The 24530-nt window shown below is 42.6% G+C and overlaps 1 protein-coding gene across 6 annotated transcripts in view; it reads right to left on the reverse strand.

Moving 5' to 3' along the window:
- Positions 1-24530, reverse strand: part of LOC134353740 (guanine nucleotide exchange factor for Rab-3A-like) — a 61606-nt gene that overhangs the window by 10250 nt on the left and 26826 nt on the right. For 5 of the 6 annotated variants that reach the window (XM_063062058.1, XM_063062056.1, XM_063062053.1 and 2 more), the window contains 3 exons: positions 15729-15857; positions 14932-15044; positions 14821-14844 (listed from right to left, as the gene is read on the reverse strand). In XM_063062058.1, coding sequence (XP_062918128.1) covers positions 14821-14844; positions 14932-15044; positions 15729-15857 — 266 coding nt within the window. The remainder of the gene's footprint in view (positions 1-14820; positions 14845-14931; positions 15045-15728; positions 15858-24530) is intronic. The other variant, XM_063062054.1, reaches the window with a different exon arrangement.

Raw genomic sequence — 24530 nt, forward strand, 5'->3', positions numbered from 1 at the left:
TATGCATCACGCTAGAAACTTCTTTTGATGGACAACAAAACTAGGCCAAATTTCCTGCTACACGTGTCTCCACTAATCTGTTGACCAACCAGTTCACCAGACACCACTGTTTTTAGTCCCTTGTTGTGATGCCGAGTTTTCCATTGAACTTAAAAACCCAGTGGAATCACCAACTGTTTACATTAGTTGATCATTCAGTGTATCTACTCCGTGTAGGCATGAGCTGGCACATCACAAGGACAATTATAATCTTAATCACAGTTTAATGATTTTAAGTAAAAGTTTGCAAGATCAGCTGCTTAATACTTTGTTACAACTTTGGCAGTTCGCTGTGTTCTTGACTGCATGACTTAACACTGAGTAAAATATGCAGCCCAGCATATGCAGAGATGTTGAGTTTTTAAAAAGCTGTAAAAACTCTTAAAGAGTACCGGGTGATAATAATCATTTAAAAAAAATTAAATGGCTGGCTACATCAGAAAGACTGATGAGATTGGTTACACAATGGATAATTGGCTCATGTACACTGAGCTATTGGAACAGTATTTTGAAGCAAATGAAATAGCCAATGAGAAGCGAGGGATGTGGCTGAATGGAAGAGATTGAGCATTGTCAGTTCGGTAATGGACTTAATGATACAGTAAGAGATTGTTTTGTGTGTTGAATTTTAAAAGAAAGCATTCAAAAACAGCTCCTAACTGAAACACAGCTTACATTAAAATGACCCATGGAAATCACTGTTTCAATGGAAACCGCAGACAGAAGATGTAAATGAGTTGCAGTCAAAAATGAAAGTAAGCGTGAATAAAATTGCAGCATCTAAACAAGAACTGGCCTAGATGAAGAAATTGTGTTACCATTGTGACAAGGGCTCACATACAACAAAGAAATTAAGATTTAAGGGTGAAATTGCAGAAAAGGCTACAAAGTAGGACACATACAGAGACACGTTGAGCAGAAAAAAAATAAATGGACTTTGGAGATAAAAGCAAAAGCTAAAAAAATGCAGTTTCAAGACGTTAGAAGGGCGTTAGATGGCGTCCCGGGACAGGTTCTCCTGACCTGTGCAAGCGAGCTAGCTGGAGTATTTGCTGACATCTTCAACTGCTCCTTGTTTCAGTCTAAGATCCCCTCGTGTTTTAAGAAGGCAACAATAATCCCAGTGCCGAAGAAGAGCAAGGTGGCATTACTGAATGACTACGGACCTGTGGCTCCGACACCAATTGCTATGAAGTGCTTCAAGAGATTGGTTATGGCACACATCAACCACAGCCCACCGGTCAACCTCAACACTTCGCAATTCGCCTACCGGAGCAATAGATCAACGGCAGATGCCATCTCTCTGGCCCTACATTCCCCTTTAGAACACCTGGACAATAAAGATGCATACGTAAGGCTCCTTTTCATTGACTACAGCTCTGTCTTTAATACCATCATTCCAAATAAACTAATTCCTAAGCTCCGGAACCTGGGCCTTAGCACTCAGATCTGCAGCTGGATCTTCAACTTCCTCACAGACAGGACCCAGGCTGTAAAAAATAGGGGAGAAGCTCTGCTCTACAATCACTCTGAGCACCGGTGCCCCACAAGGCTCTGTACTCAGCCCCCTGCTGTACTCACTGTACACCCATGATTGTGTAGCCAAGTTTCCATCAAACTCAATATATAAGTTTACTGATGACACAACAATTGTAGGCTGTATCTCAGGTAATGATGAGTTTGAGTACAGAGAGGAAATTAAGAACCTGGTGGCATGGTGTGAAGACAATAACCTATCTCTCAACGTCAGAAAGACGAAGGAATTGGTTGTTGACTTCAGAAGGAGTAGCGGACTGCACGACCCAATTTACATCGGTGGTGCGCAAGTGGAACAGGTCAAAAGCTTTAAGTTCCTCGGGGTCAATATCACAAATGACCTGACTTGGTCCACCCAAGCAGTTCACTGCCAAGAAGGCCCACCAGCATCTTTACTTACTGAGAAAACTAAAGAGGTTTGGCCTGTCCCCTAAAACCCTCACTAATTTTTATAGATGCACCATAGGAAGCATTCTTCTATGGTGCATCACAACCTGGTATGGAAGTTGTCCTGTCTAAGACCGAAAGAAGCTACAGAAGATCGTGAACACGGCGCAGCACATCACACACAAACCAATCTTCCGTCCGTGGACTCACTTTACACCGCACGCTGTTGGAGCAGTGCTGCCAGGATAATCAAGGACACGACCCACCCAGCCAACACACTTTTCATCCCTCTTCCCTCCGGGAGAAGGCTCAGGAGCTTGAAGACTCGTACGGCCAGATTTGGGAACAGCTTCTTTCCAACTGTGATAAGACTGCTGAACGGATTCTGACCCAGATCTGGGCCGTACCCTCCAAATATCCGGACTTGCCTCTCAGTTTTTTTGCACTACCTTACTTCCCATTTTTCTATTTTCTATTTATGATTTATAATTTAAATTTTTAATATTTACTAATTTTAACTATTTTTAATATTTATAATATTTAATATTTGTAATCCAGAGAGTGTGAAGCGCAGAATCAAATATCACTGTGATGATTGTACGTTCTGGTACCAATTGTTTGGCGACAATAAAGTATAAAGTAAAAAGAGCACTAATCTAAATGCTGTTGATGAAAAATCTGATGATGAGAGTGACACAGGACTGGCTACCCTGTGAAAACTAACAATAGAAAAGCAATATGTGGAAATGACATTTGTAACAGTGAAATACAATGACCAACAAGCCACATTGGGCTTGCATGCAGTAAAAACAAGAGGGGCATGATTGGCTGAGACAATTACAAGAGGATTGGCGATCCAGCCACCACCTACATGCCACATCCCCTGCAATGAAGCCATATGAAAGTGAATTAAGAAATGTACTGGATGATGCCTCAACTGCCTGTGCTGAATGCCATAAAGCGCAGCCCAACAGAGGACAAACAGATGTTGGTGCCAACCTCTATGCCTCTGGTTGGAAAGCATCTCGGACCAAGGAAGGACCGTGCTGCTCAGAAGAATTGTAAAGTGTCAAAAGCAGTGGTCTGACTACAACAATTTTTGTAGGCAATGTATCTGAGAAAGCTTTTGATACGTTAATCAGGTAGTTACTTGTAAAGTTTGGCTTGGTTTTAAGCTGGAAAAGAGTTCAAAGAGCTTCAGGAAAGTTGCAAGCATTCAGCTTTTGTGAGTATAAAGAACCAGAATATACTCTGTGTGGATTAAAGTTGTGGCATGAACTACAAATGGGAGACAAAGAGCTGCTTGAAAAAGTAAATGCAAAGACCAAAGCCCAGCTGGACGAATGGAAGGTCAAAAAGAAAGGAGTCAATGAAGATACAAAAACAGAAGATTCATTACACGATGTTGTGGATGAGGAAACCAAAAAGACAGATCAGATCATAAAGGGAGCATAGAAGGACTAATAAGAGAATACTCCAGTGAACTAAATACACCTTCCCAAAATCACGATGCACAAGGTAGAAGAAAATGGAAGAACGACTTCCTGTGGTGTCAGAGTCGACTCCTACAATCACCATGACGGAGGACCCAGAAGCTGAGATTGTTTTCACAGCCACAAGTCTCTCCTGCCAAGCAGAGTGACCACCCTTGTCAGGAAAGGTGTTATCCCACAAGAATAAGAAATCGTCCACAGGCCAGAATGGGACAATTTAAAATTTACTATGCTGTGGATGTCTGTTATTGTACAGTATACTGCGTAGATAGCTGAAATGCATTCTGTTGAGTTGGAGTTTATAGCCAAGCAGGAAGGAATGTTGTGTATTTAATATTTGAGTAATATTGTAAATATATTGGTCGATTAAACTTTCTTTCTCATTTGAATAATTCAGGTTACATGTATAAACACGTGAATTACATATGTCAGCACACTACCACATGAAACGCACACAACTCGCTTAAAGTAAACTCAGGGTTAGACGCGCATTTCGGACTCCAGTGTCTTCCTTTGAATTAGTTTATCACTTTGAAGTGACTGAACATGACACAGGGCCAACAAGTTTAACTTTGGCTACGTAAATAATATAACTTAAATATCTTAACTATATCTGATATACATTTAACAAATTAGTCTCCATTCAACTGAAGACTACAAGATAATAATCAGTAGTCATTTCAAAGTACATTTATCAAAGTGTGCATACTTCATACAACCTTCAGTTTTGTCTCCTTACAGGCAGCCAGAAAACAAAGCAGCCTTAACAGAACCCATTAAAAAATTCCGTCAAACAGCCAAACTGCGGAAATATTTAAACAAATCAAGCAAACAATAAGAGTAAGCAAATAGCATCCAGAACTGAAGCTCACAAAAGTGAGTCCACAGCCACGAGGACAGTCACAGCCGATTCAGGAGCCTGTTAGTTGCAGGCCACAGCTCCAGTTCAGCGCAGAGACGAGTAAACCTCGTGAGCAGCGAGCTGAACACTGGCCCGTCCCTCTCATCCAGTCTGGACACCTTGACCTCCTCGATCTGGCCCAGCACTTAAATCAGCCAAACAGCAGGGCATTCCTCATTCTTGAACCTTGGCTATGCCGCTTTGCCACACTCTTGACCCGGGACCCACTGCCTCGATTCACCCCGTAGCTAACCTTTCCAATCTGGCCCAGCACTTAAGTCAGTCAAATATCAGCTCGTTCTTCCCTCTAAGACCTGGGCCCATACACACCACACCAAAGCCATCCTGCCCCTTCGAGACTTCAGTTCACACTGCAATAATGCCAGTTCGTGGAGGCAGTTCAAAAGCTCAACTCTGAACGAGAAGCTACAGGCTACTGATTGCAGTGATTGTTTCCCAGAAAAAGTGTCATTAATTAAGTAGTTAGCAGTTTTCCCACAGAATCTGTGTTTCGCCAGCATCATCTTAAATTGGAAAATGCTTGTGTCTTCCAATATAGCTGCTTGTCACCAAAGAGATTTGCTTTGGAAACTGATAAGGCAATCATAACTCCTACCACTATTGTGAACTAGCAGCCACTACACTCAGCAATACCGTTAAGAGAAAAACATCCTATCGGAACACAACTTCAATTATGACATTTTGTGGGAAACGGGTTTTCCTATTATATTTTTAAAAAATCACCAATACAGTTTGATGAATGTAACACCACTATATTGAAAGGGGTCATCCGTATACGGTTAGTTCCCAAGTTCAAAGTAAATTTATTATCGGAGTACATAAATGTCACCATATACTACCCCGAGATTCACTTTCTTGTGGATATTCACTAAAAATACAAAGCAATATTAAAGAATCAATGAAAAACTACACACAAAACAAAAACAAACAACCAATGTGCAAAAGACAAAATGTTCAGATGGAAAATAAGTAATATTGAGAACAAGAGAAGCAGAGCCCTTGAATGTGAGGCCATAAATTGTGGTATCAGTTCAGTGTTGAGGCGAGAAAAATCATTAACACTGGTTCAGGAGCCTGATGGTTGAAGGATTAAAATTGTTCCTGAACCTGGTGGTGTGGGACCCAAAGCTCTTGTACCTCCTTCCCAATGGCAGCAGTGAGAAGAGAGCATGGACTAGATGGTGGGGGTCCTTGATGATGGATGCTGCTTTCCTGTAGCAGTGCTCTTTGTAAAAGTGTTCAGTGATGGGGAGGGCTTTTCCTGTGATGGACTGGGCACTGTTCCAATACTTCTGGTAAGCTTTTCCATATGTGGACATTGGTGTTTCCATAACAGGCCATGATGCAATCAGTCAGGACACTCTCCACTGTGCATCTATAGAAGTTTGTCAACGTTTTAAATGACATATCAAATCTACGCAAACTTCTAAGTAGAGGCGCCTATTAGCAGTGTCATGCTTCATAGTCATAGAAACATTACATGCATGTTTATAGTTCAGAGTGCAGTTCTGATAATCTCAGGCCTCAGTACAATGACTCAGGTTCGTACGATGAAAAATGAAGACGTCACTGAGATGGAAGCTGTTTTCACCAGATGAATCTTTTGGGGCCTGAACTTTAAGGCAACAGCCATCAGGACAGGCATAAATGGATTGTGGTCCTCTCAACATCAGATTTGCTAATGAAGAGGTCTGCTGAACTTCACAGGAGGTTGGGCACACTCCACACTTGGGCAAGTGAAAGCCCTCTATTAAATCTTGTAGACTCTCAGTCTAAATTCTCAGACAGAAGTGAGATTACATGCACCACAGTAAAACTTCCACCACTGACAAGTTCAGACCCACCCAGAGAACTTGAATACAATGTGGAGTGGCCGAGAAAAAAGGTGAACATAACTATATAAAAAAAAATGGTATCCCAATGTCCTTAAGTACCTGTCAGTCAAATATGTGACTTGATCCCTATATGAAGTAAATCCTTATTGACCTCTAGTGTTCAGCCTTTTAGGGGAAAAATTCTCATTCAACCATACATACATATACAGCTAATAAAACCAGCATTCCACTGGGGCCAAGGGGTAAAACACAATACATACAGTCACAAAAATAAGATTAGCTTGAGTCCCTGAGAGGCATCGCCTGAAGGTTGACGGTACACAGGACGTTGCCCTGGACACGCACTTCTGCGCAAACAAGCTCGTGTTGAGTCAACCAGCTTGTCTTCCAGGGATTGAACACAGGAGAGCAGCCCCGACAGAAGAGCCAGCCTGCAGGTACCACCCTCCAACCCGAAGGGGATTCCAGCACATCCACCGCACCTCTGTTCTCTCCCACACCTCCTCCCCTGGGTAGCTGCAACAGGCAACGCCACGGCAGGAAGGTCTGACCTGTGCAACAACTGAGGCCACGCAGCTTCCCCTGCTGTCGGGCTCGCCAATGAACTGGACTTGAAGTGTTTTTTTTATTGACAATATCCAACAGAGTCTTGTAATCAAAGAATAATGTTCAAGACACAAACTTGCACCATTTGTTGGACCCAGAGAGGCTAGGCCCATTGCTATCTTACTGGAACAAGATCAAAACTAACTTTTTCTTTTAAATATAAAGTTGATACAACATACCTGTCAGTGGTTTGGACAAACTGTATTGCAAAGAACAAAGGTGAAAAAAAACTGGATACTTTGAAAACTGCTTCTCAAGTCCACAAACATAATTCAAGTTGCTTTGAAAGAATCATCTAGATTTTCTGTGGCCAGACAATAAGAAAGGAATTTGGAAATGTTCACTTAATCCTCTGGTGAAGCTGAAGATGAAAGAGTTAAATTTCAGTAAAATGTTTAATCCTGTAATATTGAGTTCTAATCCTCCTTTGTTTTTCTGAGGTACAATACCTCCCACTTATCTGCAGGAATTATAAGAATTTATATAATCCTGAAAAATATTCGAGCAATCTCTGGGCAACTCAGATGTGAAGAGAAGTCACAAACACTTCCACCAGCACCAGATTTGAGCACAACACAAAATTCTTTCGCCAAAGATTTTCTTCAGAGTTCAGTTGGTCCGACTGTTTTCTGTTAATGCTTTATGTGTTAAGACAGTGGAGGAGCCTACTTTTACAACAGTAAGCTAGACATTGAGCATGCAATAAATCTGCATAAGTAATAACAATCTTCTGCAGTTTCAGTAAAATAAAAGAAAATGTTTACTGCTTGCATCACCATTAGGTATGGAGGTGCCTATGCACAGGATCACAAGAGGCTTCAGATGATTGTAGACTCAGCCATCTCTGTCGGGCACAAACCTCCCCAGCATCTTCAAAAGGTGCTGCGTCAAGAAGATGGCATCCATCATGAAGGACCCTCACTATCCGGAACACACCCTCTTCATCAGGGTACAAGAGCCTGAAGACCCACACACTATGTTTTCAGAACAGCTGCTTTCCCTCTGCCATCCGATTTCTGAAAGCTTCATAAACGTGACATTATTCCTCTTCTACACTTCTTTAAAAAATTACTGTAACTTAATATAATTTGTTACACCTGCCCTATACCCCAGCCAGAAAGCAACAAATTTCACGGCTGATGTCAGTGACAACAAAGCTGATTCTGATTCCGGGTGCATTGCGCATCAACTAAGTTCCAACCACTTTTATTTCAATATCACAAGACACAAGACCATGAGACATAGGGGCAGAATTGGAGAATTCGGCCCATCGAGACTGCTCCACCATCCCGTCATGGCTGATTTATTACTCCTCCAAAACCCATTTTCCTCCCTTCTCCCTGCAAGTTAACCTTTCGGGAATCCTGCATGAGGACCTTAATGTCCCTTTGCAACTCTGATTTCTGAATTTTCTCCCATTTAGGAAATAGTCCACACCCTTATTCCTTCTACCAAAGTGAATGACTATACAGTTCCCTACACTGTATTCCATCTGCCACTTCTTTGCCCATTCTCCCAATATATCCAAGTCCTTCTGTATATTCCCTGCTTCCTCAACAATACTTGCCCCTCCACCTATCTTTCTATCATCCACACATTTGGTCAGACTTTCATGTTCTAGAAACAAAATTCTGACGTAAAATGTCTGCAATTAATATCAATATGAGCATCTCAACCAACTTTCAAATGCAAGATAGTTTTTAACCTCACAGCACTACAAAATAACAAGTATTATCCTAACATTGTTTCCTTTGAAACTACACTAGTTATAGACTCAACATTCAATAGACAATAGGTGCAGGAGTAGGCCATTCAGCCCTTCAAGCCAGCACCACCATTCACTGTGATCATGGCTGATCATCCACAATCAGTACCCTTTTCCTGCCTTCTCCCCATGTCCCTTCACTCCGCTATCTTTAAGAGCTCTATCTAACTCTTTCTTGAAAGAATCCAAAGAATTGGCCTCCACTGCCTTCTGAGGCAGAGCATTCCACAGAACCACAACCCTCTGTGTGAAAAAGTTTTTCCCTCAACTCCGTTCCAAATTGTCTACCCTTATTCTTAAACTGTGGCCTTTGGTTCTGGACTCCCCCAACATCGGGAACATGTTTCCTGCCTCTATCGTGTCCAATCCCTTAATAATCTTATATGTTTCAATCAGATCCCCTCTCATCCTTCTAAATTCCAGTGTATACAACCCCAGTCGCTCCAATCTTTCAACATATGACAGTCCCGCCATCCCTGGAATTAACCTCGTGAACCTACACTGCACTCTCTCAATAGCTGGAATGTCCTTCCTCAAATTTGGAGACCAGGATACTGCTTACCACTTCATTGCTTTCTCCACACTCTCACACAAGACTGGGCCTTCCTTACAGTTTCACCAACTCTGCAGTAATCTAAACCCACAAGCAATGGATATTTGTCTCCACTCAACAATATTCTTACTGGATGGCATGGAGACAGACCACAATCAATTCCTTCGTCTCACTGATGTAGAGTACAAGGTGGTTGTTGCAACATCACTCACTCAACTAGCTGATCTACCTCACTCCTGTACACCTCATCACCATCAGAAATTCTGCCAACAACAGTCGTGTTGTCAGCAAATTTATAGATGGCATTTGAGCTGTGCCTAGCCACACAATCGTGGGTGTAGAGACAGCGAGAGAGCGCGAGAGAGAGAGAAGCAGTGAGCTAAGCACGCATCCTTGAAGTGCACTAGTGTTGACTGTCAGCAAGAGGAGATGCTACTTCTGATTTGCACAGACTGCTCTCTCGGTGAGGATTCAGTTGCAGAGAGGTACAGAGACCCAGGTTTTAGAGCCTGATGATTAGAACTGAGGGAATAATTGTGATAAATGGTGATAAAAGGATTAAATAATTTCAATAAAAAGCAGCCTGACACAGATATGGCTATTGTCCTGGTGATTCAAGGCCGAGTAAAGAGCCAGGGAGATTGCATTCCCTGTAGACCAATCGTAGCAATACACAAATTACAGCGGGTCCAGGTCCTTGTTTAGGCAGGAGTTGATTCTGGCCATGATCAACCTCTCAAAGCACTTCATCATTGTAGATGTGAGTGCAACTGAGCGATAGTCAGTGAGGTAGCTGAACCTGCTCTTCTTGGGCACTGGTATGACTGTTGTCCTTTCGAAGCAGGTGGGAATCTCCAACAGCAGCAGTGAGAAATTGAAGATGTCCTTGAACACTCCCACTAGTTGGTTGGCACGGGTTTTCAATGCCTTACCAAGTACAGTATCAGGGCCTGTCAGCAAGCAAGGGTTCACCCTCTTGAAAGATGGTCAGACATCATCCTCAACGATAGATCACAGGGTCATCAGATGCTACAGGGATTTGCATAGTAGTTTTATTCTCCTTTTCAAAGTGTGCATAAGAGGCATTGAGCTCATCTGGGAGTGAAGTATCACAGCCATTTATGACATTAAGTTTCACTTTGCAGGAGGTAATGGCCTGCAAACATTACCCGAGCTGACGTGCATCTGATTCAGTCTCTAACCCCAACTGGAATTGTTTTCTCGCTCTTAAAATAGCTTTCTGTAGGCTGTATCTGGATTCCTTGCTCTGGATCACCAGTATTGAATGTTCTCATCACACCCAACCACACGGGTCCTGATGAAGTCGGTGGCAACTGTGGTGCATTCATTCAGAATCAAACACAAATCCCTGAACAGTCCACCGACTCAGAGGAGTCCTGCAAGTATTTCTCTGCCTCCCTTGATCATATCTTCCTGGTCTTCACCACTGATACCGTGGGCTTCAGTCTCTGCCTATACGCTGGGAGTAGAAGTACAGTCAGGTGATCAAACTTTACAAAGTTTGGACGTGGAATGGTACAATAAGCTTTCTTGATGAAGGTACAACAGTGGTCAAGTGTGTTGACTCCTCTGGTTCCACAATTGGTCTTAGTACTTCAGCGACATCTTCAAGCTGGTCTGGTTGAAATCTCCCACAACGACAGGGAAGGCATCAGGGTGCGCAGTTTCACGCCTGCTGATTACGGTCCTCAATTATTACAGTGCTGACCTGATGTTGGCCTGAGGTAGAACGTACACTGCTATCAGGCAGAAAACTTCCTCGGCAGGATGAATTTTGACTGCTAGATGCTCCAGGTTGGGAGAGCAGGACTGAGACAAAGCCACCACGTTTGTGCACCATGATGAATGAATCAAAAGATACTCCACCTCGTCTGTCTTTAAAAGACTGAGCTGTCCTGTCTTTTCAGAGACTGGTGAAGCCATCGGACTGCTGTCCTGCATCCAAAATTGTGGGTATGAGCCATCTTTCCATAAAGCAGGGTACACACTGGCCTCTGATGTCTCTCTGGTACAGTAATCTTGCTTGGAGGTTTTCAAATTTATTTTCCAGAGAATGTGTATTCAACAGCAGGATAGTCAGGAGTGGAGGTCTCAGGCCTCTGAGTTTCATTCATACCCATTGACTGGCACAGTATTCCAGATTCCATTTTGTTAAAGGGGAACTGGACTTGTAACCCAGGTCTGCCATCCGATAGATAGATGTTTGAAACATCTTAAAACGATGCTGCTTACTGAAATACCCATGGCTGTGACTAAGGATTTCAGCTGTGGTGGTCCTGAACTGGAATATTTGATTCCTTTAGGAGCTGCACGCAGAGTCACCACTTATCACCGCCACCTTCAGGAAGGGCAAGTCGAGGGAACACACACTAGCCCTCAACGTGGGATCAGTGTGAAAGGGTGAGCAATTTCAAGTTCCTGGACGAACTATCCTGGGCCCAACATATTGATATGATTGCAAGGAAGGCATGACAGTGGCTATGTTTCATTACGAGTTTGAGGAGAATTGGTACGTCATCAAAGACACTCGCAAATTTCTACAGTTGAAGCTTGGAGAACTTCTTACTGTTTACGACACCATCTGATACGGAGGAGTCACTGTATAGGATTGGAAAAAGCGTAGAAGTTGTAAACTCAGCCAGCTCCATAATAGGCATTAGCCTCTGCTGCAAGCAGGATATCTTTGAAAGGCAATGCCTCAAAAAGGCGGCATCCATCATTAAGGACCCCCATTACCCAGGACATGCCCTTTTCTCATTGCTACCATCAATGTGGTGGTACAGGAGCCTAAAGACACACTCAACATTTCAGGAACAGCTTCTTCCCTTCTGCCATTAGATTTCTGAATGGACAATGAACCCATGAACACTACATTAAGTTTTTTCCCTCTCTTTTTGCACTACATATTTAATTTTAAATAAAGGAAATCGGCTGGTAGGTTGTTTCAAGCATCTTGAAGCATCAGTTCTTCTGCAGACTTTGGCTGGTCTCACTTGCTCCTGGCTCTCTAGATCAGCGGTCCCCAACCACTGTGCTGCAGAGCATTTGCTACCGGGCCGCGAGGAAACGATATGATTTGGCGATATGAGTCAGCTGCACCTTTCCTCATTCCCTGTCACGCCCACTGTTGAGCTTGAACACACGCGAGGTCATTAACAGCGCGTCATCCATGTCAGGGCAGGAAGAAGATCAACTCCTCGAGCTTGCAAATGACGACAGGCTGTAAAGTATGTTTGACATAACATCTCTGCCGGCATTCTGGATCAAAATCAGGGCTGAGTATCCTGAGATAGCCACGAAAGTACTGAAAACATTGCTTCCATTTCTAACATATCTCTGCAATGAATGCAACGAAAACTAAATTGCGGAATAGACTGGACATAAGGAACCCCCTTCGAGTATCGCTGTCTCCCATCACCCCTCGATAGGACCGTCTTGTTGCAGGAAAACAAGCCCAAGGCTCCCACTGATTCAGCGATATTGGTGTGTTGCAATGATTTTATATGTTCATACGGGGAAAATATGTGCTGTGTGTTTAATATCCAAACATTACTTAAAATATTATGATGCTATTGACTGATAAGTGACTTATATAACCATATAACAACTACAGCACAGAAATAGGCGATCTCGGCCCTTCTAGTCTGTGCCGAACGCTACTCTCACCTAGGCACACCGACCTGCACTCAGCCCATAACCCTCCATTCCTTTCCTGTCCATATATCTATCTATTTTTTCTTCAAATAATATCCAACCTGCCTCTATCACTTCTACTGGAAGTTCTTTCAGCACTTACTTCAAGCTCCCCGTCCTCCCCTGATGATTGACTTATCACTATATTCATGCGAGGAAAATATGTGCTGTGTGTTTAATATTAAATTCGTTAGATAAACCCTCTTAGAAACAAAATTGAGTGTATTAGCCCCTTATTACCAATATTCCAGTCGTGATTAACACCCCCACCCCCCCCCGAACAGAATCGCCAAAAAAGACTTACAGAGAATAATATCGGCAGGTACACACATGCACACTGGTGCCCGCGCAAGGCTTCATGGTCATTGTAGTCTTTCTCGGGGTAAACACAACGTATTTTTTGACTGCTACTCTTGACGGTTAGCAACCTTACCACCCCCCCACCCCACCCCCCCGCGGGTCGGCCAGTCCGCAAGAATATTGTCAATATTAAACCGGTCTGCAGCGCAAAAAAGGTTGGGGACCCCTGCTCTAGGTAATCCCAGACAGCCTAGGTGATGTTGAGATCAGAGCTCTGTGGAGGCCATACCAACTGAAACCATATAAAAATCTAGAACAACATCTGCCCGTGCTACTAAACCCAATTCTGATAGACCATATACATTTGAGCATCACCTATAGATAAAGATCCCAAGTAGGAGATGACACATCCAAGGCTAATCATCCAAGGCTTTTCAATCCAATTTACCAAACCCACATCTGGACCTCGCTGCCCAGCTATGTGTGTAGCATCTAAACTTCTTCCACTTTTTGTGGTTACTCTTGCCACCTTACATACAGGCACACACAATACTGGACTGCTGTCACAGTTGAAGATTACTGACACCATCAACTTCCTAACGTCAGCGCAGTCAATGTCTTGTCAATTTCAATGCCTTCTCCTCTTCTTGATTTATTGTAAGACCACACAGCCACTGGCACTTGTGAGCCCGCCCTTAAAGGAAGCCATGAACAATGCACTCAATGTTTTCTTGAAGAATGGCTATTGTGACGGTGGGAGAAACGAAGCAAAGTGCTGTCAGGGTTTCAGAAAGGGGCCTTGACAGGCTGGTGGAAAACATTACCCACTGCAGAGATGAGTCCTATGAACACCAAAACTCAATGCCACAGTTAGGCACCCCAGACAGGGGTTTGCCAGGAAGCTATTTGTGATGCCCTCCCTCAAGCAGAAGAGAGCAAACTGTGGAAAAAAAAACAGCAACCTGGGAAGGTGTTAAGTGAATAAAAAAAACAAGTCTACCTCAGTGATGGGGATTCAATTATCTTCTCAATACTGACCTTTTTACATAGACCTGAGCCTAAACTTTTAAATGATTACTTTAATTTAGTACTAATTACACAAAATACAACAAAGTGAACAAAAACGTAATTTTACTATACTCCTAAGGCACCTCATACAATTAATGGCACAAGAGTTTAAATGGAAATTACATGTCCTCACTAATTTCTGGAATCCTTCACACACTTTGTACGGTTAGGGATGCAAATTCGAGTATGGACAAACCATTCTAATGCGGTGAGATGCTTCATTCCAAAACAGAGTGCCCTCTGTTGCGCTAGTGTGGGATTTTCTTTCTCCCATATCAAACATCACACAATTCCCTTAAAGCTGACAGTCTAACACAATTACAGTGCTGAAGTCCAGTCATTGGGAGCTGAATTCATAGTATCGTTTTTCCTTTCACTTTACAGCCAGCAGGTAGGTACATACACCAGGAAGGCCTGGATTGAAATCTGCATCCTACACAAAGAGAAGCCGAATCTAACAAATTGCAGAAGTCTGTGATTCGTAATTTATACATTTGTGAGGCCCAATAAGACAATAAAGCTGTGTTAATATTGTGAGTATGAGCTGTTGTAACGCGGCATTAGTTTGCATTAGGATTGGGAAACACTATGTGAACACTTACGTCACTACTTCAGCCTGCCACCCACTAGAAGAGAGAAAGAACATCAAATCAAGAGGAGAATAAGACCAATTAATAACAATTAGATCAAAGCTATGAAGTGTATGTTCTTACTTTGGTCCACCACACTCTACAGCTGAAGCTTTGACCACTGGTAGCGCTTGGACAGCTGCTGGTTCAATACTCAACGTGTTGCTCTCGACGGCAGCTTGAACCGCTTCTGTCAGCTGAGAAACAGGAGTGAGAGCGAAGGGAAGTAAATAATGAGGCAGAAAAAGAAACAGGAGGACAAAGCACAAGATAGAGACAACAAATGCATAAACAAAGACAATGAGGTTCCACACGAGGTAAATAGAAGCAGACAATACAAGATACAGAAAGAGGGAGGATAGGGTAAGCAAGGCGGAGAGGTATGAAAGAGAAGAAACAGACAAAAAATATCAGTCAACATACACAGAATTTTCTTATTAACAAGGGCTTAATCTTACCCAAATATTGAGAAAGACCTAAAACTCAATTATAGTCTAATCCTTCTCATATCCAATATTAACAGCTATTCTAGAACAAGAAACAAGATAACTACATCACTGCTTTCATTTCCCCTCCACTTTCTTCTTTTTTTAAAGATTTAAATATCACACTTGACTCAGCTGCCTCCGAAATCCCTTCACTGTTTCAACAATACTGCAGTTATCAAAATTTGCACTTAAAGTCAGAAAGTAATGAACAGTAACTCCTGTACTTTCATAGCCAGAACTGAACAGTATGAAACAGAATAATCAAGGTTTGCATTCTCATACACTAAATGACCTGGCCACAATGTTGCTTCAGGGTTCAAAAGAAATCACATGGGCTCTTTGAAAATTGAATCTTCATCTTCTAATACGGCCACGAGGAATTCACAAACTCACCTCGTGTTTGGCGAAGGAAAGGCATGGACCAATGTCTTCTTGGTAAATCCTTTCTAAGAATGGGCAAGCCTTATCCAGAGTCGGTTCCTCCTTCCATGCCTGGAACTCATCAAATAAAATCAGGTCCATCTACAATGGAAAGGCAGTCACATTAGTAACAGCATTTTGCTGGGTTCTAAATTGTTGTGTGCACCTTTGAATGGAATTCCATCACTGCTGATTTGTTATTAAGGAAACATATATTCTCACTCCTCTTTTAAAAGACACTGATTCACCCCAGAGTACAAATCGTTGAGTATCAAATGCCCATTGGTAGCCCACTCAAGGTTATTTTTAAGTAAAATGAATCAACAGGCCACACTAGACAACAAAATCAAAGAACAGTTCTACCCTTGCTGGACATCCACACATATGCAGGTTATCAGACTGTGGTGGGGAGTAAGGTAAAGCAACTTTCTTGACTATAACCTATTCTTATTAATTTTCCCTTCCCCACTCTAAGATCATACAGTTCCAACTACCATCTAATTTTGTGTACAACAGCGATGATTTCTACAATTCCTCTGTGCATATGGTTATGCACCACGCCTCAGAATGCATTTTCTCGGTAGGCATTCCCATACGCTTCCTATAATCCCAACATTGCCTCAAAATATATTGTGGAATATTTTTATAAGGAATTGAAGTAAAAATGAACCTAATTGCCAGTTTATGTTTCATACTTTTATTTTTATGTCTGAAGGTTTAGCAACAAGATTAGATGCACCTTGCTAATTAATACAGTAAAGTGGAAGAAATTAAACCTCAATTGGCTGGCATAAAGGCATTCTCCCAAATCATTCATTGATTAATAGTGAGGAAGGACAGAACCCTATTATTAGTTCCTGAAGATAGGGTGAACCCCAGTCATCCTCATTCATTTATTTAAGAAGAAATAAGAAAGTCCCAATCAATCAGTGGATGTGAAGGGCATTAACAGGTTTACGAATGATTGATTTATCCCGGTCATAGTGAGAAAGACATTTAACCCAATTATAATGAGGGAATGGTGCACCCTGATCATAGTGGTGAGGCCATACCACAGTCATTCATCAGGTATCCTAACTGATTGTGGGAAATAAAGGAGCAATGCATTCAGTATTAGAGGACTTGTCAGGAAGGAAGTACCCTGATTCTCATTGACTGAAGAGGGATGAATCTATCCTCATCACTTACTACTTCCAAGGTCAATCCTCCAGGGCCAATTAAATAATATTGCTACTCATAGACTTGGTCTTAATATCTTGACTTCCATTTGATTCCTCTTTTCTTTTCAACTGAAAATTTGCCTGTTTGTGATTAGCAATTGAGAAAGCTGATGCATTTCAAAATTAGCGGTCTGTGCTCTATATCATGTCTACCAAGAAATAGATTGAGAAGGTCCCAGAGATAATTTCACCTACCCTTATACCCAGCAGCTAGAGAAGACATTCAAAGGTGCAATGTGCAACACCCCTATAACATGTCTTGTCACCTGTACATTAATTATTTAATCACATTTTATCTTCTTGGGCTGCAGATGATTAATCACATAAGCAGGTCTCTTTCAATGCAGATTGGATGAGGAGGAACAAACATGCAGACTTAAGTACATTTATTTCGGAATACCATTCTAGACTGGGCAGAGCAAAAGGTGGCAACAGTACCTGATGCTCCTGCATTGATGATGACTTGGAAAGGTGCTCAAATGGCTCAGGTGTGACATAGATCGCCCTCCCAGGTACGATACAGAGAAGCAGAGACAGAAGAGTAGGTACCCCTGGCTTCAGGAGCACCATGAAAAATTAATGTTAGAAGAATTTGAATATTATACAAGATAGACAGGGAAGATCACCATTATGGAGAAAAGTACAAACAACTCGCAAAGTTTTGAGAATAACAGCAGAATCATTTTAATATTAATTCAGTTCTCAAAAGAGAGCACATTAAAAGACAGAATCACAGGGGAGAGAAGAAGATACACAATCTCACACACACACACACACACACACTTAAACACAACCTCACTAGTTACTCCACCGTCCCTCCCTGTAAGGAATGGGAGGGAAAGAGAGGACAGCAAGAGAAAAAAAAAAGCAGAATAGTCAGGCGAGGAAATCAGAGGAAGATGTAAGAGTAAAAGGGAACAGAAGCGAAAGGAACAAAAGCAAGATAAAGAGAGAATACAAAGAGCACAGCAATAACTATGTCCAGAAAGGACCTGAAATAGAGTGCACTGAGCTCAGGTTGATCGGTTACTTCAGTTTTTAACCCACTCAATCTGATAGCATTCTTTCATAGAGGAAGTATCAAATATCATTTCACATAAATGATAAAATTGCATTTCTCATTTAGCCTGTCCTAAGTAGCTGGGAAGATGTTGTTGTCGATTGGAAAGGGTGGGATCTTAAGAATACTTGGAGGCACATGATAAAGTAGGCCAAGGTCAGCATGGATTCCTTAAGGGAAAATCTTGCCTGGCAAATCTGATGGAATTCTTAAGGAAATAATAAGCAGGATAGACAAAGGAGAATTAGTGGATGTCATGTAATTGGATTTTCCCAAAGTCTTTGACAAGGTGCCACACACGAGGCTGCTTAACAAGATAAGAGCCTGTGGTATTACAAATTCAAAATCTGAGTTGCAAAAGGACTTGGGAGTCATCATACAGGATTCCCTAATGGTCATCTTGCAGGTTGAGTTAGTGGTGAAGGCAAGTGTAATATTAGCATTTATTTGCAGAGGATTAGAATATTAAAGAAAGATGTGATGTTGAGGCTTTATAAAGCACTGGCAAGGCTTCACATGTAGTTTTGTGAGCAGTTTTGGGTCCCTTATCTAAGAAAGGATATGCTGACATTGGAGAGGGTTTAGAGAAGGTTCACAAGAACAATTCTGAGAATGAATGGACTATCATATGAGGAGCATTGGATGGCTCTGGACCTGTACTCACTGGAATTTAGAATGATGAGCAGGCGATCTCATTGAAACCTATCGAATGCCGTAAGGGCTAGATAGAGAGTATGTGGAGAGGATATTTCCTTTAGTGGGAGTCTGGGGCGAGAGGACACAGCCTCAGAATAGAGGGAAGTCCACTTAGAACGGAGATGAGAAGGAATTTCTTTAGCCAGAGGGATGGTGAATCTGTGGAATTCATTGCCACAGGTGGATGTGGAGCCCATGTAACTGGGTGTATTTAAGTCAGAGGTTGATAGGTTCTTGATTTATCGGGGCGTGAATGTTACAGAGAGGAAGCAGGAAAATGCGGTTGAGGGGGGAAATGGATCAGCCACAATGAAATGGTGGAGCAGACTCGATGAGCCAAATGGCCTAATTCTGCTCCAATGCAAAACATTACTCCTGTTTACCATTCGCAAATAGAGCACATACGAATTTTATCTTGCATCCTTGTTACCTCTTGATTGCAAGTATTTAAGATTTTCTACCATCACTTTCTCCAGAGTGCAATCAAAAGTGAACCAATCTAACTTGCTGCCCATCTAACATAATTAGTGATATACACACACACAAAATGCTGGAGGAGCTCAGCAGGTCAGGCAGCATCTATGGAGGGGATATTTTGGTCTGAGACCCTTCATTGGGTCTGGTTGAAAAGACTTGGCCCAAAATATTAACTGTTGAGTTCCCTCCATAGATGCTGCCCAACTTGCTGACTTCTTCCAGCATTTTGGGTGTGTGGTGCTCAAGATTTCCAGTATCTGCAGAATCTCCTGTGTTTTTCATTATTAATATTCCCCATGATTTTGTTCATTTCAGATCAAGCCACTTATGCTGATAGCATTACAGTTCTCTGAACTTCTTAATTTACTTCAAAAATGTTACCTATATTTAATTTCTTAATAGCAGTTAAATAAAAGTTGGAGTCATCAAATTTGCTTTGGAGGTAGATGATAAACTGATTTGTTTCCACAGAGTTTAACTGTCAGTGATGCTCAAGGATTGAAGGAAATCTGAGCACGTCAGCTGGGCTAATGCTACCCTTGGAACAACACGCTGGTGTGATGAAAACTAAATGCCACAGTGAAATATTAGCTGGGATTTAGAAGCCAGAAGGACTGTGTGGTTAGAAGCTAATAGATTCTGGATGTCACAAAGACTGGCTTGTGACAGGACTCAAATAAATTATTATTTTTGTTTGTGAAGCTCCCATTACACAGAACAGAGAACATAGAACAGAACAGTACAGCTCAGGAAGAGGTCCTTCAGCCCACAACGTTTGCCAAACCAAATAAATTAGTAATCAAATGGCTAACTAAAGCAATCCCTTCTGCCAACATAGTCCATATCCCTCCATTTTCCTCACATTCATGTGCCTATCTGAATGTATCTTACAAGTCCCTAATGTACCTGCCTTTACCACCACCTCAAGCAGCACATTCCAGGCACCTACTACTGTCTGTATGAAAAAAGAACTTGCCTCTCACATCTCCTTTAAAATTACCCCCTCTCACCTTCAGTGCATGCCCTCTGGTATTAGACATTTCAATCCTGGGAAAACGATACTGTTTAATCTATGCCTCTCAGTCTTATAAACCACCATCAGATCTCCCCTCAGCCGCCACCGCACCACAGAAAACAGCCAAAGTTTCTCCAACTTCTCATTATAGCATGTGATCCCCTGGCAAACCTCTTCTGCACCCTCGCCAAAGCCTCAACATCCTTCTTATAATACCAGATGTGACCTAACTAGAGTTCTATAAAACTGTACACAACTTCCTGACTTTTCCTTGGCTAATCAAAGCAAGCAGGTCTTCTTAACCACTATCAACCTGCGTAACCACTTTCATGAAGCTATAAACTTGGACCCTAAGATCCATTCTGCTCATCAACAGTCTTAAGGGTCTTGCCCTTAATTGTGTACTATCCCTTTACATTTTGACTTACCAAGGTGCAATACTTCACATTTTGCCAGGTTAAATTCCATCTCCCATTTCTTTGCCCATATCTGCAACCCATCTATATACCAATGAAATCTTTGCTGGTTTTCTGCACTATCCACAACACCATCAATATTTGTATCATCTGCAAGCTTACTAACCTACCAATCTACATTTTCATTCAGATCATTTATATACATCACAAATGACTGAGATCCTTGTACAGATCCCTGCTGAACACCACTAATCACAGACCTCCAGCTAGAATAAGTCCCTTCAACCACCATCCTGTCTTTAATGGGCAAGCCAGTTCCGAATCCAAACGGCCAATTCACCATGGATCCTGTCCACCATAATCTTCTGGATGGACTTCCATGAGGGACCTTGCCAAACACCTTACTAAAATCCATATAGATAACATCTAAAACTTCACTTTCATCATTCACCCTCGTCACCGCGTCAAAACACTCAATCAAGTTAGTAAGACACGACTTGCCTCACCAAGCCAAGCTGGCCCTCCCTAATTAGGACATAGCTTTCCAAATGCTCATAAATCCTATCCCAAAGAATTCTCTCCAGTAACTTCCCTACCACTGACGTGAGACTCACCAGTGTATAGTTTCCAGTTTTACCCCTGGCTTCCTTCTTGAATACTGGAACATAAGCTAATCACCAGACCTCTGGGACAAAGATATTGGTCAAGGCCCCAGCAATATCTTCTCTTGCCTCTCTCAATAAACTGAGGTACATCCCATCAGGCTCTAGGGACTAATCCACTTTATTGTGCTGTAAGGGACCCAACACTACCTTCTCCTTTATCCCAATGTCCTAGCATATCAATACACTCAGCACAGATCTGCTTGTCCTCCACATCCTTCTCCTTGGTAAATACTGATGTAAAGTGCTCATTCAGGGCCTCACACACATCCTTCACATCCAAGCAATGTTTGTTTCTTTATAATACAACACAGAGTAGGCCCTTCACGTCACGCCACCCCAGCAACCCCCGTCAAACCTGATTAACCTTGACCTAATCACGGGACCATTTACACTAACCTATGAACTTCGCGGTGCATCCTTGTGACGTGGGAGCGCCCGAGGAAAACCTATGCATTCCACAAGGGGGACATACAGATCCTGAAGTTGAACTCTGAAACACCCCGGGCTATAATAGCATTGTGCGATCCACTAAACTGACCTGGCGCCCAAATGTTCCCCCCCTTTATCCCAGAGTGGTCCCCTTGTATTCTTCTTGCTTCTGATGTACATATGGAATATTTTGAGATTCTCTTTAATCCTACTTGCCAACAACTTTTCAAGGGTCCTCCTGTGTTTTGTAATTCCCTTCTTGAGTTCTTTTCTGGCTTCTTCATAATCCTCCAGGGCTCTATTTGATTCTAGCTTCCCAAGCATTATATACTTTTCCTTTTTCCTCTTGAATGATTCATCACCAATCTAGACATCCAAGGTTCTCTTATCGTGCTATTCTTGTCCTTCCTCCTGACTGGAACACACCTGCCCTGTACTCTGTGCAGTTGGTCTTTAAACAGACTCCACATGTCGGATGTGGACTTGCCCAAAAACAGCTGTTCCCAATTAACTCTCCCTAGTTCCTGCCTAACGCTCCCGTAATTTGCCCTGGTCCAGTAATACTCTCCTGCAAGGCCCATGCTCAACCATGTCTATAGCTACCTTAAAACGTAGGGAGTTGTGGTCACTGTTCCATAACTGCACGCCCACGGAAAGGGTCATTCACTTGGCCAGGCTAATTATCCAACATCAGGTTCAGTACAGTCCCTCCTCTTGTTGGAGTATGACATATTGATTTAAGAAACCCTCCTGGATGTACCTAACAATCTCTGCTCCATCTCAACCACTTGCACTAAGGAGGTCACAGTTTATATTAGGGAAGCTGAAGGCCCCATGACTGCAACCCTTTTGTTTTTACACCTTTTCTTGATCTGCTTGCACATTTGTTCCTCAGTGTCCCGGTGGCTACTATGTGGTCTACAGTACAATCCTATCAATGATTATACCCTTCTTATTTTTGAGTTCTACTCATATAGACTCAGTGGATAAGCCTTTCCCTCAACCATAGGACTCTGCAGAGAGTGGTGCGGATAGCCAGCGCATCTTTGGATGTGAACTTCCCATGATTCAGGACACTTACAATGACAGGTGCGTAGAAAGGGCCCGAAGGATCATTGAGGACCAGAGTCACCCCAACCACAAAATGTTCCATCTGCTACCATCCGGGAAATGGTACCGCAGCATCAAAGCCAGGACCAACAGACTCCTGGACAACTTCTTCTACCAGGCCATCAGACTGATTAATTCATGCTGTATTCCTAAGCTCTATTGACTGTTCTGTTGTATATCTCACTGTACATACTATTTATTACAAATTATTATAATTTGCACATTGCACATTCAGACAGAGATGTAACAAAGAGTTTTAATCCTCACACATGTGAAGGATGTAAGAAATAAAGTCAATTCAATTCAATTTATTATGTCCCTCCTGAGTGCAGCAGTGATATTGTCCCCAATTAGTTGTAACTCTCCCACTCCTTTCTTTTACCACCCTGTCAACGTTTTCTAAAACATCAAAACCCTGGAACATTAAGCACCCATTCATGTCTCTGTCTCAAACAGGTTTCTGTTATGGCCACAATAGCATAGTTCCATGTACTGATCTACGCTCTACGTTTATCACCTTTACCCAAAATACTCCATTAATATACACATTTCAAACTATCAATTACTTTGCTTCTGCCTGCTGTTACTGGCCCTGATAGCTACCTTTCTCTCCACTTTCTGATCTGGTGCTGTGGCTCTCTGTCAAACTAATTTCAACCCTCCTGAGTAGCACCAGTGAACCTCTCGGCCAGGATACTGGTTCCCCTCCAGTTTAGGTGCAATCCGACCCTCTTGTACATGCCAGCCGTGCCCCAGAAGAGGGTTCAATGATCCAAGAGTCTGAAACCTAGCCACCTGCAGCAGTTCCTCAGCCATTCATCTATACTATCATCCTATTCCTGCCCTGATGAGCACGTGGCAACGGGAGGAATCCGGAGACTACTATTTTGGAGATCCTGCCCTTCAGCCCCTTTCCTGACTCCCTATAACTCTCTGCATAGCAGCTCTCTCCCCATTCTTCCTATGTCATTAGTGCCAAGGGCACCAATGTCTCTGGCTGCTCATCTCCCTTTTGAGAATATTCTGCAGCTTCTCCGAGACCTCCTGAACCCTAGCATAGGAGGTAATGCACCAACTTAGCATCCCTTTCTCAGCCTTTGCTTGTCCCCCTAATTATCGAGTCTCCTATCACAATTGCTCTGCCCGAATTCACCCGACCCTGGACAGCCACACTGCCACTTGCCTGGCTGCTTCTGCTGTGGCCTGACAGGTCATCACTCCCAGCATTATCCAGAGCGGTATACTTGTTGCTGGGGGAAGTGGCCACATGGGAACACTGCACTGACTGTTTACTCCCCTTACTTCTCCTGGTGGTCACCCATCTATTATCTGATGCCTGCTCTCTGGGTGTGATCACTTCAGTAAAAGTCTCATCTGTAAGGTTTTCACCCCCCTGGCCGGCTCTGAGTACGTCCAGCTCCAACTCCTTGATCTTGTCAGACAGGAGCTGATGTCGGGTGCACTTCCTGCAGATGTGGTCATTAGAGAGACTGTCAGATACGCTGAATTCCCACAACTTACAGGAGGAGCATTCCACTGCCTTTACCATCCTGTCTACACTGAACCAAAGACTAAGAATTTACACACAATAAAAAAGCTTACCTGTATCTTCTCTCTGAATCCTTTGACTCCAATTTCCCAAACCCAAGTTCCACAACTAAAATAAATGATAACAACTCAGCACATT

The sequence above is a fragment of the Mobula hypostoma genome, chromosome 11, assembly GCF_963921235.1.
Source record: "Mobula hypostoma chromosome 11, sMobHyp1.1, whole genome shotgun sequence".
Taxonomy (NCBI): domain Eukaryota; kingdom Metazoa; phylum Chordata; class Chondrichthyes; order Myliobatiformes; family Myliobatidae; genus Mobula; species Mobula hypostoma.